The 15,299-nt window shown below is 46.5% G+C and overlaps 1 protein-coding gene across 3 annotated transcripts in view; it reads right to left on the bottom strand.

The window, feature by feature from the left end:
- The window catches only part of PAPLA1 (Phosphatidic Acid Phospholipase A1), a 106,363-nt gene that overhangs the window by 69,386 nt on the left and 21,678 nt on the right, over positions 1 to 15,299 (bottom strand). For all 3 annotated transcript variants that reach the window (XM_089578090.1, XM_089578087.1, XM_089578089.1), the window contains exon 3: positions 12,643 to 13,862. In XM_089578090.1, the coding sequence (XP_089434216.1) occupies positions 12,643 to 13,862 (1,220 nt within the window). The remainder of the gene's footprint in view (positions 1 to 12,642; positions 13,863 to 15,299) is intronic.

Below are 15,299 nucleotides of genomic sequence, written 5' to 3'. Positions count from 1 at the left end.
AAAATCCCTCCTCTCCTTAAACAAATGCAAATCCCTGTCGTTCACAGAAAACACACAATCAATCAGCATCAATACAGTATTGGCTCATTTTCCATTGACCCCACATTATCCTACAGATATCTTGGCCTCCATCCAACACCATCACTATCATGGGCATCTTGAAGGCCGCATCCCCTGACATACTAGAATATGCGTCACCCATTTGGCACCATCACAAGCATACCTCACCACTGACCTTGACAGAATCGCGCCATCCAATTTATAACATGTTACTATTCAAGAAACCGTCCCTTTCCATTCCACCACACGAGTCACGCCACATCATATCTCACCTCTGCCTTCTTCTTCATTTCTATTATCACCCACGCACAGGACGTCTAGCCACCTAAGCCATGTCCATAGCATTGCACGCATCAACTATCGCACCTTAGAACTAAACTCGTCATTTTTTCCAGGACGCGATAGCACTATTGAATGGCCTACCAAATCCCATCGCACCATGCACTAACCGCAAATCATTGCGGGAAAAACTAAACGACCATTTTTCATGAGGGCAAAAAGTTCCCGCCATATTCACTTCGGCACTTTGAACAGAACAGCTGTTTGCTCTAGCTTTTCTATATCATGCCTTTTGCACTGTATTTTTCTCTTGTACTGATTGAGCGTTACATATATATATTTTCTTCTTGTTTCAGTTTGGTTGGTTTTGTGGGGTTTAACGTCCCAAAGCGACTAAGGCTATGAGAGACGCCGTAGTGGAGGGCTCCGGAAATTTCTACCACCTGGGGTTCTTTAACGTGCACTGACATCGCACAGTACACGGGCCTCTAGAATTTCTCCTCCAAAGAAATTCTAGCCGCCGCGGCCGGAATCGAACCCGCATCTTTTGGGTCAGCAGCCGAGCACCATAGCCGCTGAGCCACCGCGGCGGCTTTCTTGTTTCGATGCCGTGCATGCCACTTAGCACTGTATATGCGTCACAATATCATTTAAAGGCCTACTTGACCGAAATTTTTCAAACCGTAAAAAGGTTACTTTTTCATAGTACACATCCGTATTATGCTACCCACAAAACATTACGTTCCAGTTTCAAGCATTTAGGGTGCCAACGGCACGCAAAAGTCAGAGTTTTCAATACCAAAACTGGAAAAACGGGCGCCATTGCCGCCCGCCGGAAGTGACGCATGTTTGAGACAGGAGTCCGGACAGGTTCGGAGCGTCTGCTCATTGCGGCTCGAGCAAAGCGCTGGTACCGGTAGCGCGTGCAGCAATTTGCGCAATAAATACTGGTTATATATGAAAACACACATCTTAAATCGGATGAAACGCCCCAGAAAGTTTTAAACTTGTTTTATTTGCTGTAGAAGACGAGACAACTCCTCGCTCAACCTCAGCGAAGATGATCGCGCCGCAATGCTAGTGACCGTTGTTTGCCTGGCAGTAATCGATTACAGCTTTTGCAAAGTTCGGACATCTCGAAGGAATGAAGCATATTCAAATAAAGGCCCAGTAAAAAAAATCTTTTATTATCAAGTCGGCTTTTATGAGCGGGCAAGCGCGTGCCAACAGCACATGTGGGCTCTGTTGTGCGTGCAATATGGTTACTGTCTTGATAAAAAAAAATGACCTGCCTTCTCCTTTGCCTTCTCATTTTTCTCCCCCGTCGAAAGATATTCCTGCCTGTGCATAGGAATTTGGAACCGGTCCCGTGAACGCGAGGTAAATCAATAAAAACAGCTGGGTGTCAAAAAAGGAAGCTCTAGACAATTAAGCGCTGTGTTAAGTGAAAGAATATACCAGAAGCAAAATAGTTGTTGCAAAATAAATATATATCTTTCTCTTCGAGGACCGTGGCATCAATGCGGTGCCGATGGTGGGCTGGTTCATCTTTGCGCGCCTCGGTCGGGCAAACCACTGCGCGTTGCACAATAGATGCCGGTTCAAATGAACAAAGACATGCGCTGCGTTCATTACTGTATTTAAATAGAACCACTTAAAACCCGTGTACTGCAGGGACAGAAAAGTTTTTCTAATCTTTTCAAACCACACAGTTGGACAGAACGACGTGGTTGCAGGACCCCAGTCAGCCGTATACGCCTACCAGGCAGATTGCCGGAAGGCAGTGTATCTGTATCGACTGAGTAATAATGCAGAACATGTAATCAAAATTATGTACGTGTTGCCTTGCTTTACCGGCATTATTCAAACAACATGCGTTCAGGTCCCTGAGGTCTTGGAGAAGCGCCTGGGATGGTAATGCTGAAGCTTCCTGTAATCGACCTCAAGTATGAACGGCGTGAAGCAGTAAGAAACTCGACGTTTTCAATAACGCACGTGTGACCTTCCAGGATTCTCAGCCCGGCCTGCAAGTCTTCGCGGCAGCAGATACACTCGGTGCATGACGACATTATTGCGCATTGGGCAGAACTGTACCTGTAATAAGCGCATGCATGTTGATTCCTTTTCAGACGAAGCAGACCTCTCCTCTGCCTCGTGTAAACAATGTGACGTCAAAAGGGCGTTGCTCGATAAGCAAAGCCGCCTACTTCAGCTTCTGAACCGCATAAGCTAGCTTGTGACGAGCATCCCCCGTCCTCTTTATTCTCCCATTAGAGACGTCTCAAAGCCCTTCGTCTACCAGTTATAACCCTCTCGGTTCGTGGCATGCTTTGCCGATCGGGCCAGAAACACGTACGTAGACCGGGAGAGGACAAAGCCCAACCCACAAAAGGGGTTAGCGTAGCGCGAGGGAGAAGCGTCAGTGGGAATTGACGTCAAAACCTGAGCTCCAGACACCAGCTTTCGAGATCGGGTGTGAAGGGCAGTGGTGCTTTCCGCATTCCTCGTATTCCTTTTTCCGGCCACGCATTCCCTCAACATGATGCCAGCAGTTAATTTTACTCGGAGACCATCGAGCTTCGCGGTGAAAACAGCCAGAAACACGCCAGAAGAAGAGCTCACAAGGGGGCGCGCACTCACTTCCGAACGGCTGAAACTGGCCATGCCGATGTCTCAATGGTGCGTCATTCCGGGTCAGGTTTGTTAGTTGTCCAACACACCTCTAGGGGACTGCATCATCTGCTGCAGAGGTTTTTGAACGCTTCTAAAATACTGGACGCTAAACAGCCCTAATATTAAAAATAAACACTGTTCAAAACATGCACACTATATAGAGCGTAAAATTAGCCGTAGTAAACTTTCGGTCAAGTAGGCCTTTAACTGCTGCATACTGTTTTTTTCTCTCTTTTTTTTTTGTTGTTCTCTTTTATCCAATTATTCTTCCTCTGTTTTGACATGTTCTTGTCACAAAAATCTTGATTTTACTCCCCCTTAAGCAATGCCTTCGGGCCTTTAAGGAACAAAATAAATGAAATGAAAAAGACATATAAATATGAACTTAAGCAGTTTGACATGTCTGTTCACATAGATTATAATGCACAATTACTGCCCCTCTGCTACAAGCCGTTTTTGATATAACAACCTGCAAACTAGATGGAACATTGTTCTTAGTGTGGATTTTAACAAATTTTATAAAAACATCTATAGCTCGTAGACAGATATAAGTAACAAAGCACAAATAAAAACATCCATATATTTACTCAAGTGATATTCAGGTACCTAACTTTAATATATTTTAAGTAATTCATAACCAAAGTTGGCCAAAACAGCAGAGCACTTGGGTGCGTAACTCCCCTTCTCCGTCACTAATAATTTGGGGGGCCAATTGCGGATGGCTTCTGTCGCGAGGCAAAAGACACCCTCAGCTGCAGTCGGCACTCTGGAGCAGCAGCAGCATGCTACGGATTAAAAAATGACTAAAACCTGAGTGGTGCAGGAAGCCTTCTTGGTCAGCTCTGTATGTATTGTTCTGAAATGAAGTGCAACAAATGAAAATGCGCAAAATTTGTGTTCTCAGCAATAGTTGTTCTGCACAGGAAAAGCACCCATTTCAGTTGTTTTCTGTAATACCACAGTATTACCCCACAGTTAGGCGGTCACAAGGGAGATGTTCTTCCTCCACTTGTGAGCTGTATCTTTTTCAAAACTTGGAAAGAAAAAAAAGAACCTGCAAGTTGAGCAGCTGCGATCCCAGAGGAGGGAGGCCTCTCATGTTTATGACACGTACCTCCTCACACAACAACTGTGTGTTGACACCGTTCTGCTCAAAAGCCCCACAATGTTTTCTGTGCATTGGGATCCACCTTTCTCGACACACATCAGGGGAAAGAGCGGCTGTTGGGGTGGCCCCCCTCTTGGTTACTGGAATAGTATTTTGGCACAAATAATTTGTAGCAGCATGGAGGCGCCTTCCTAAAATTCACGTCTGTTTTGTTTTTTGTCCCTTCACACCCTCGGCAAAGGAGGCAGGTGCCTTCTGGCTCACACCAACCTGCCTCACATAGTATTATTCAGCAAACGACGCCGTAGCAGGGACAGCGTTTTCGCACACAGCTCAATTTAGAAACTTTGCAATGGCGAAAGAATCGAGATATTACTAAGAGAAAGCATATCTCAGGCTTATTTCCGCCGCTGTGAGGAAGTCCTACAAGAAATTTACAAAATGGCACAAGAACCAATTTTTTTTTCCCTCAAATGTAGCGAACATCTTCAAATCTGCCCAATAGATAAGCCGCCAAGTGCTATTTTATTCTTACATAAAATAGGGAAGAAACATCAAAGGAGGAGGAGGAGAGAAAGGACAGGGAAGCATTACATTGTTTCCACCAAGCACCAGCAGGGGAGCCAACACTGTCATCAAGAGAGGATCACATTTTTATGGACTGATCTGTGCCTTGAGCAGGATTCAGTTTCAGTTAGTTGAGGGTGATAAAAGCATCTGGGCCCTTAGCAAGCTGCTCGTTGTGGCCCATGCAATAACCAGGCGTCAGCATAAGAAAGTGTACATTTTATATGCATATAAGATGTTACACAAAACTACAATCAACTGAAGCAAGCATATGCAACCTATGAAATGAAGGAAAAGACAACAGAGGACATCCATTACAAACAATGAATAATACATAAATACAGATTCAAGAGTATTAGATGATTCTATACAAACCAAGTAATACACTTTTTAGTAGACTACATTTCTGCTAGAGATTGAAAGTTATTGTTATAGATAATGTCCTTTACCAAGAGAGAGAAATTTGGGCTTTTTTAACCATTACTGGAAGAGCGCTCCAGATTTTTGTACCAGTATATGTTAATAATCGCCTGCTGTATGTGTTGTAAATGGCGGGTAAGTTAAAATTATAATGATCCTCGCTTCGTGTGTGCCTTTTTGGAGGTATAAAGATGGTGGGAGAAATTTTATGCACAGCACAAGCTGTTTTGTAATCACGTGCGACTGTGAATGGCATAATCTGCAGTTCAGAAAATAGTGCTGCATTGTGTTCTTTGTAACCTGAAAAGGTTAGAATGCGCAGAGCACGTTTCTGCAGAATGGTGAGAGTTTCTAGATATGAAGGATAGGTATAGCCCCATGATTCAATACAGTATGTGAGATGAGAGTGAAAAATTGCCAAGTATATTGCTCTGAGTGTTTTGAGGGGAAAGTATTGTCGTGCTTGAAAAAGTACAAAACATCCATGGCTTAGTTTCTTGCAGACGTTACTGATGTGCTCCTTAAAATGCAATGACAAATCCAGCGTGACACCTAGGTATCGGCATGATTCAACTTGATCAATGTCTTTCTGACCAATCCTTAGGTTAATAGAACCTTTGTTTTTGCCGCCTGAAGATGTGAAAATTACGTACTTTGTTTTTGTGTAGTTCACCGTTAATTTATCAGCAGTAAACCATTCAGCTATATTATTTAATTCTTTATTAGCAATTTCTTCTAGTCTATTAATATCTTTACCGGAAATGAGTACAGCTGTATCATCGGCGTATATTACGGCACCACCACCTTTAAAGCAGTTGAGGAAATCATTTATGTGTAAGGAAAACAGAATTGGCCCTCATAGCGATCCTTGTGGTACCCCATGTGAGACTGGCAAAAAGTCGGACGTGTCTGCTTCTGTGCATGCTCTTTGCTGTCGGTTGTTTGTGAGATAGCTTCGAAAGAAGTTTAACGCTACGTCGCGGAACCCATAGAAAGCTAATTTCATCAGTAATAATTCATGATCAACTGTATCGAAAGCTTTCTTTAAGTCCAGAAATATGCCAATAACTGTTTCTCTATAATGTAAACTATTATATATATTTACAATGGCTGTAACGGCTGTGCTTGTTGATTTGTTGGGTCGGAATCCGTGCTGATTAGATACAATGAGATTGTATTTTAATAAAAAGCTTAACACTCGTTTTGTCATAAGTTTCTCAAATAATGTATTAATTGTAGATAGGACTGATACAGGCCGGTAGTTTTCTAACAGATTCCCCCACTTGAACGCAGGACACACCCTTGCCTTTTTAAGAATATCAGGGCCAGAGTGAAAGGCGGTGGTATTAAATATCTCTTCTGGGAATGCATAAAGTATGTCTATAGTATTCGATTTTACAAACTGTGCGGTTATAGCATCACAACCGGTACCAGTGGGTAGTTACAACAACAAGGACCTTATTTCGGTGGATGTTATATCAAAAAATACAAAGGACTGAACAGAGCCGGCAGGCAATCGGAAAAAAATAATTTGAGGGATTTGTAGAGCTAGGTTACGACCAACATTAGTGAAATATTCATTAAAGCTACTTGCCAGCTTCAGCTTTGAAAATTCATACAGGGAGCTTCAGTAGGTCCACTTGCCCCTTGATAACCGAGTTAATTACCTGCCATAGCTTTTTTGAGTTTTCTTGGTTTTCCAAAATAATTCGACTGTAGTATGCTTTCTTGCAACCGCGTAACATTCCAACCAGCTTGAAGCAGTTTTCTTTGTGCTGCCTATGCTTTTTGTACCAGCAAACTTTGCTGCAGGAAAGTTCCAAAGCATTGCGTGTTATCCATGGCTGAACCGGTTGCTCAAAACACTTCTTTCCAATGGGTGTAGTTATTACAGATAGTCAAAGCAAGCGTACATTCTGTTCACGTCACTGCCGCACAGAATCTTATCTCCAACTGCAGTGATATTTTCGAGCAGTAAGTTGCTGTCAAAACGGGGATTTGGGTACGTTAGACGGGAAAGAGGCTAGCAGGAACGTAGGAAAATGATTGGTGATGATTCGGTAGCGACACTATCACCAGGTGTGGGTAACAACTAAGGGTGCTGCCAATAGGAACGCATGTAAACAAAAGCTTTCAATGCACCTTTCTCAATACCACATCGACACTGGTGGCCATGCCCTTCTGCGTCAGCGCCCATATCGTGTCTCCGCCACTCAGCATCAAATTATTCAAGCATAGGTTAGCACCATGCTTCATGATTCAGGCCTCACACAATCCATGGTCAAGAAGAAAGATCGCTCTATTCATTTTTTGCATTGACTACCACACAAAAGGATGTTTGCACTCTTCCCCATGCTGATGATACTGCCTACAAGGAGTGGAACTCTTCTCTCGATTTACGCTACGGACACTGGCAGGTCCCCATGGCAGCCAAAGATCCCCCTGATGGATGGAAATGGCTTCTCATCATTCCCCGACATGTACGGCCTCAAATATGCACCTGTTTCCACACTGACCCACAATGCGGCCACACGGGAGTCTCCCGTACTACTGGCACGGCATGTATAGCATAATTCTCAGGTCCTTCTGCTCCTGCCCGGCCTGCCACTGCACCACAGCCGTGTTGGCATCAATTTTTACAGCCCTCTGCCGCACACTACTACTGCTGGCTGCTACAGCGTCCTTCATTTTGCAGCGCTTCACCATGGTGCTCCTCGTGAACCCCTCAGTGACAGAGCACTGGTCTTCTTGTCTGACAACGTTAAAGCTCTACTCGCCAAGTGCAGTATAATTCATCGGACAGCCTACCATCCGCAAACAAATCGTCTAATCGAACAATTTAACCGCACTCTGGGCGAGATGTCGGCCATGTACGTTGCTGCCAACCCCATGAACTGGGGCCCCGTTCTACCCCGTATGCCTACCACACAGCCTGCTCCCACTGGCTCCCCTGCCTCATGCCCACGACAGGCAGGTGTGCCAAAAACACCGCCCTGCTGGATCCCCTCCGGCCGAGAGACCCCGTGGTGCCCAGCTGCATCCCCCCCCCCCCTGTTCAGGGAGTGAGTTTGAACCCAGGCACACAGCGGTCAGGATCCCAAACCTCCAGATGGTCTCGTATGCCTTCTCCATATCACAGACACAGTGTTGTTTGCATATTAACGCTTCTCGTACCGTATTTTCAAGGCAGACAAGATGATCAATAGTTGAGGATCCTTTTTAAAATCCACACTGGTGGATGTCAACAAGTTCATGGGATTTTACGATTAGCCTATTATTTAACACATTTTCTAAGGATGTGGAGAGGCAACTCGTGAGTACTATGAGCCTGTAACTACCAGGGGAAGTTGGCGGCTTCTCAGGTTTCACTGATGGCACAATAATTGCTTTTTCCATGCCTCCAACGGATACACCTTGCTTTGGCTCTCACCTTTTAGAAATTTATAAGGTTTTCATGTGTGGGGTACCTGCAAAATTGCTTCTTTAAATTCTAGTGAGCATGACGTCTTATGACTTTGTCGTACCACTCCTGAAGACCGAGGAATTGCTAGGTGTGCAACAGTATAATTATACAGGTTTCCGCCAGACTGGCTTTTTCTTCATGGCACAGCGCCCAGGCGTAACTTCCACTGACAAATGAATGATCACTTCCATGTGGGTCGTCCAAAAATGCATCCCATTTTCCCGCTTAGGGAGCAGCTTTCCTGCATTCAGACATTGCTGGACAAAATGAAATCTTCTAACCCCAAAAAGACGAGTGGGCATTGAAATCTCTGACCAAAAAAAGATATGGCTCTGGTAGTTGTCTTAAAAATGCTTCCACACTCAAGTGTTACTGTGGGATGTGGTTCAATATCATTCAGCGAACACTTTCAAAAATTTTCAAAACTAGTTCAACTAGGCTTTTCAGGGTAAAAATATGGCTTTTGCGGCATAATATTACCAGTGTTGGTGGACACCAGAAAACCGGTGAATCGTCTTAAGTAGTAAGCTGGTTAACTAATTTTTAATAATTAACTTTTTACCTGACAGAGTTAGGCACCTAGTTGCAATTAGTGATTTGTAGCCACATCAGCTTTTAGAGTTTCGAAAATGCAATTACCCTCGTCGATGTCGCCCGACAAAACCTGGCTGCATCGTGCGAAAATGCATGTGCTTTTGAAAGCATGCAGGCAAAGCGTAGGCAAGTGTACTCGAAAAAGCCAAATTTTGTTGAGGCACAGCACCAAGGGTAATCGTGTTTTCGAAATTCTAAAAACTACTGGATATATTACCAAAAGCCGGCTACGAATATGTAATTGCAACTACGCGCCTAACTCTACTAGTTAAAAAGTTAATTATTAAGAATTAGTTAACCAGCTTACTACTTGAGATGATTCACCTGTTTTCTGGTGTCTGCCAACACTGCTAATACTATGCCGCAAAACGCATATTTTTACCCCAAAAAGCCTATTTCTGAAAAATTTTGAAAGATTCGCTGAAACACCCGGTATATGGAAGATATTGCAATAGTTTTAAAATGAACAAAGTGAATGCAACAGTGTAACATTCAGCCTGTAGTTTGACGCTGCAATCCCACTCTGAATAACAATAGCAGCACTTCCAGAGCTCCAACAAAAGACTTTGTATTTCTTTAAAATGTTCTTGTGTTGAGGCCCCAGGTTTACTTCATTTAAGCATAAAGCCACCGGGGAAAGTGAATTTAAAGTTAAAGGTGCACTGAAGAGGAATCTGAACTCGTCTTTTTGCCGCAGGAACTCAATCTACACGTTCTGAATATTCTCAGAAACCTCGATTTATTGCCCTGTGTGGCTGATTTTCCTAATTAAATCGAATTAACGTCCGGCTCCCGCCTTTTTTTTTTAATTCTCCCTCGTACGATGGGCGGAGTCGACAACGCGTGGAACGCCTTGCAGCCAGCTCCGTGGAGGCTTTGCTTTCACTTTATTTTGTTTTTTAAGTTTCCATGAATAAATAGTTTCATTCGCAGATAATATAGCCCCAAAATAAGCCCGCAGAAATAAAAATATGCGCGGACTATTTGCATCTACGGACTACTACGTATTACTCCGCCGATGGCAGAGCGGCAAGCCGCCGCGGGACTGGCTGAAAGGCACTCCACGCGTTGGTCGACTCCGCCCACCGTACGAGGGAGAATTAAAAAAAAAAGGCGGGAGCCGGACGTTAATTCGATTTAAATAGGAAAATCAGCCACACAGGGCAATAAATCGAAGTTTCTAAGAATGCTAGGAACGTGTAGATCGAGTTCCCGTGGCAAAAAGACAAGTTCAGAATCCTCTTCAGTGCACCTTTAACGACCGATTTTACGGACCCTCCAGGGACCGTGAAAACGACGGAAAACATCGGGCAGTCCGGAAAATAAAATTTACAGAAAAAAAATCTTGAACTTACTGCCAATATGGCGGAGAAAAGGGAGGAAGTTCTGTACGCAATCTGAAGCTCCTCATGACTAAATTTCGCCGCGCATCATGTGCACAGATGATGGATGGTGAGAGCTTTCACGAGCTTGGCTTAGCATGTCGCCGATGAACGCAACCAAGTCTAGACAAGAAAGCGAACACGCTGCTGCGGGAAATGTGCTGCGTCCGCAGTACGAAGGGCCTGGAACAAGAACACGAATGTAGCAAAACGATAAGATAAACGGCCGAAGCAAGCGCTCCTTTGGCCTCCGTAATTAGGCCCAGTGACTAGTGCCAAAATCGGCATTTTATCCGGCGATATGCACTCTGCGGTGGCTAATGAGAGGCATCTCATTGAAGCTCCACTTGTTTACAGTTGTACCATAGAAAAGCTTTGAAATGCACCACCATTTTCTTCCGTGAGGCCTCCTCCAGATGCCCACTGTTTGTGCAGCGTTCAAGAACAGCACTAATTCGCCTTCATTTTGGTTGATTAAGTCGTGCGTTTTGAATGAATGAGGTTCCACTGTGCACATTATATGGCGGCCTGAGCATGGGCAGCAAGTGTGAACAAGGTACACTCTATGGGCCATGTCGCGGTGCTGCAAACAAGTCCGAATAATCAAGCACGTCTGAAAAAATCAGGCATCCCAATTTTCGGTCGTCAACTAATAGATCTGTCATATCAGAGTAGTTTTTTAAAAGCCCTGGCAGTTTCAATGAACTGGATGTTAAAAGGGTGCCATTACCAGAGCCTTTTTCGCTCAAGTGAGCTGTGGCGCCACAGCAGCTCAGAACTGCGTCCATGGCTTGTAGGCCTCTCCCGACTGGGCAGGCACCCAAGTCCAGTGCAACGCCCCGTCGCGCCCCCGGATGAATCACTGACAAGCTTCTTGGAAACTGTCTTTGTGGCCTCCTTTCCTTCTCCAGGTCGTACAGAAGTAGGCAGGATGGTTAGTTTGTGCACAGTGGTGCAGCGTTGCCGTTCTCGAATTCATGATCATGTTATGAACATTTGGCACAGGTCTTGTGGCCGTGACAACTCTAGGAGCCACGGCCAAATTTTTGGCAGTTGAAGCAGTGTCCACAATTTGGGATGAAGTGTCCTACAGTTATTTTCATATACTATCCTACTTCTATGGATTCTGGGAGCTGGCTCGAGGCAAAAGGAAGGACTCGGGTGAGAGTGAGGAAATCATCTTCAGCCTTTGGCAGTGTCGAGGGATGTCACGCATCTAGAGGAGTAGGTGTCGCTGTTGGCTGTCTCAGAGACAAGGCATCAGACAGAGAACTATGACAGGAGATATTTTCCTGGCTGGTTTGTGAGCGTCTTTACAGTGCACCACATGACATTTTGGGAATACTTTTCCTGTTTTCTGCAAGAACTGAGCAGTTGCTTCGGTCCTTCAGAACGCGATCATTTTGCACAGGAGATGGAGCCATAGAATATGTTTTATGTTCGATCACAGTGCCCACCACGGAGCCCAACGAGGGGACGAGACAGGAACTCACAAGCAAGTCCTGCCCACGGCATCTGTACAACCTAACTATATCCAAATATGACAAAATGCAGGGTAGTTGGCCACTCCAGCTGCCTGGAAAAAAGAAAAAAACCAAGAAGGGAGACAGGAGAGTTGTAAGAAAGAGATAGAAAAGTGAAAGATAGAAGGGAGGATAGGCAACTGCCAATTTCCCCCAGTCGGGTCAGGCCAGAGGTGCCTCCAATGAGGGGGGTTTCAATGCTCAGCATCAGTTCAGCCATCAGGATCCCCTTTTCCCCGGACGGCTAAGCTTGGGTGCACTGCTCACCAACATCTCCCTGCGCATGCTCAGGAAGTAAAATCGCTTTAGTATTTTATAAACTCCGGTAATAAATTAGGGATGCGCAAGTCTACATGGCAGCACTATGCGAGCAGAGATGGTGGCAGCTGCTCGTGTGATTGCAAAATGTTTCTGTGTCAATGACTTGAAGTAACGGGGTTTATTGTGAATATTTCCAATGAAATTTCACACAAATTTGTTTTTGCTTCCGCGGTGCATTTTCCCTCTGAGCAATCACACAAAAACTGTACGTGATGAAACCGGGTTTCACTCTTGCGAGAGAGAGAAGCTCACCAGGGTTTCCATGTCGATCTGCTCCTCCCTGATTTTGGAGAGGTAGTCGCCCAGCATGAGCTCCCTGAACAGGGACTCCACCGAGGGATCCTCGGCGGGGCTCTGCTGCTCCTGTCCCTGGTGGGAGAGGATGTCGTACAGGATGAGGGAGCCCAGGCTGTGGCCGGCCAGGGCAATGGTGCCGCTGAAGCCCGGGTTGCGCTCCATGAACCGGCTGTGCAGCCGGTTCATCTCGGAGCCCACCGTGTCCACAATGGTCTGGCAGTAGACGGGGCTGGTGTAGAAGAGGATGTCCAGCAGGGTGTCGTTGGTGAAGTGGCGCAGCTTGGGGATGCTGCGCAGGGTGATGTGCCGCAGGGCCTGGTCGATGCCCGTGGCGTCACTGTGCAGCGTCGAGTGCCACGAGACGGGCAGGAACTCCACGCGGCCCAGGCGGCCCTCCCGCAGGGGTCCCCCAAAGTGGCTGCGGATGAGCCCCAGGGCAATGTGCCGGATGTCGTCCAGGCACTCTTCGACCGAGCGGAAGCGAAAGTCACACACGGAGCCCACGCCGTGCACGACAAAGACCAGGTGGTCGATCTGGCTGGGCTCCCCTTCCTCGATGGTGTCCACCTCGGTGACGCCACGCTTGACCACCCGGGGCCGGCTCTGGCCCTCACTGACGTTGCCCCACTCGTCTGGGTGGCTGGACGGGAGGAAGTGCACCATCACGCTCGAGTTGTGCATCACCACTGTCTGGCTGCCCGGGAGCTCCAGCCTCTGGTGCCAGCTGCCCGTGGCCATCGACTGGCGGTAGTGGTCCTCGAGGAGAGAGGCCACCTGCTCCTCGTAGGGCACAAAGCGGTTCTGCCCTTCCAGCTTGTAGAACCAGGTGCAGCGGCGCACCTGGCTGGGCGGTTCCTCCCAGTAGACGGGGCGGCGCAGGCGGGCGCCCACCTGCACGTCATACCTGCCGCCATCGGTGGTCACCACCGAGTCGGCCGAGGCCTCCTCCAGGCGGGCCGAGTCCAGCAGCGAGAAGGGCATCCAGACCAGCTTGTGCTCAACCTCCCGGCTGTAGAACCAGTGGGGCTGCACCGGAGCGTACTCACCGGGGGCAGACAGCTGGGGGGGCTGCTCAAACATCAGAGGAGGGTGCGGCTGGTCGGGGCCCGGCAGGGCCTGGCGCAGGAGGGATGCGTGCGTCAGTGGGCTCTGCCGACGGAAGTTGATGGGCGGACCTGCAGGCAACAGGGTCCCCTCTTTCACAAGCAACGCCTTTGGCTTTCTTTACGCAGCTAATCAAAACATTTGCTACCACAAAGGTGGTTGTGTCCAAATTTTATTCCACTGAAAAGCTAGACTGCACGGTACATGGTAGCCACCACAGTGCCTAGACTATCAGACCCCCTAGTTTCAGGTGGGCCCATGCTGCCCCTGGCTGCATTTCCCTCCATTACATTTTCGATGCACATACTTCTCAATGAGAGGAAAGGTGCAGCAATTAATCCAGACACGAATACTGCCCAGCAGAGGAAGGCCTTCCACGACTCCTGCGAGCCCTCTTTCAACAATAATCCAGCTCCCCTAGCACATCGGAGGTTACTCCAGTTTTCTCCGTCCCAACCTCCTGTGGTGAAGAACTGCCTAGTTATACAACCTAACTAAAGATATCAGGCACACTTCCTGCCATGACCCTATTGGGCAACGTCAGCAACTCCTTTTTCTTCCTTACCAACAGCAATTAAATGAACAAGTGGCATTACAGGGCCCCTCCAGTGATCTCGCAGAATTTCTGTTACATAACGCTTAACCCATCCTGAAAGGAGTCGAGACATCAAATTTCTTTTTTTTTCTTTCGAGTGATGCACTGGATAATGGTGTACATAAGTCATGATATGAAGTTGACCTACAGCAGCTGAAAATTTTATTACTGAATTTTTTTCGCACATCGCTTCACCTACAGCAGCTGTGACATGCATTAAGGTCGCGTGAGGTATGCAAAATACCGAGATGTAATTGCTGCTTGTTCACTTTTTGTCATTTCAACCCTTCAGCAGGCTTGCGTAAGAGTTGATGTGAAAAAAAAAAAAACAAGAAAGCAGCAACCATACTAGAGTTTTTGTATTTCTCATATGACCTGAATGTCTCGTATGCGTCACAGCCACTATTTGGCGGTTAAAAGCAAACCCGAAACAGCATGAGAGAAAAAAGTCCAACAATAAATTATTTATTGCTTGCTGGAGCATTCCATGTGGCCTTCTATATTTTCTAATGTGATGCACATCGTTCCAAAGAGAGAAAAAAACCACAAAAATTTGGTGTGTCTAGTCCACGGTGCAAGAAAATATTTAGGTGCCGACACTGCGCCCAGCAGCGCGACCAGATTGTGTTTGCTCCTCCTTGCGCTTCTCTCGAATGCGAACAGATGGCGCCAGGCTATGGGGTCTTGTCTGGCCATAATGCAGCTGTTGCGCTTTGTTAAGTTTGCCAAGGAGCAGGAGGATTGACGCCGACAGTGAATAATTTGAAGCTATTTCGTGTTTAACCTGATGGGACTGCATGAATGGGTGGAACAGAAGCGAGGATGCGGCGCTGTGATCCTCAGGAATATAGAAGCCGCGCTCTTGTGGTACGTCGCGCAATGCCTCCAGCATTATACGAATGAGCGCAGGGAC

The sequence above is a fragment of the Amblyomma mixtum genome, chromosome 3, assembly GCF_055824585.1.
Source record: "Amblyomma mixtum isolate Tamu chromosome 3, ASM5582458v1, whole genome shotgun sequence".
NCBI lineage: Eukaryota > Metazoa > Arthropoda > Arachnida > Ixodida > Ixodidae > Amblyomma > Amblyomma mixtum.
Note: the sequence above shows the minus strand (reverse complement) of the source record. Positions and strands in the feature narration are given on the sequence as shown.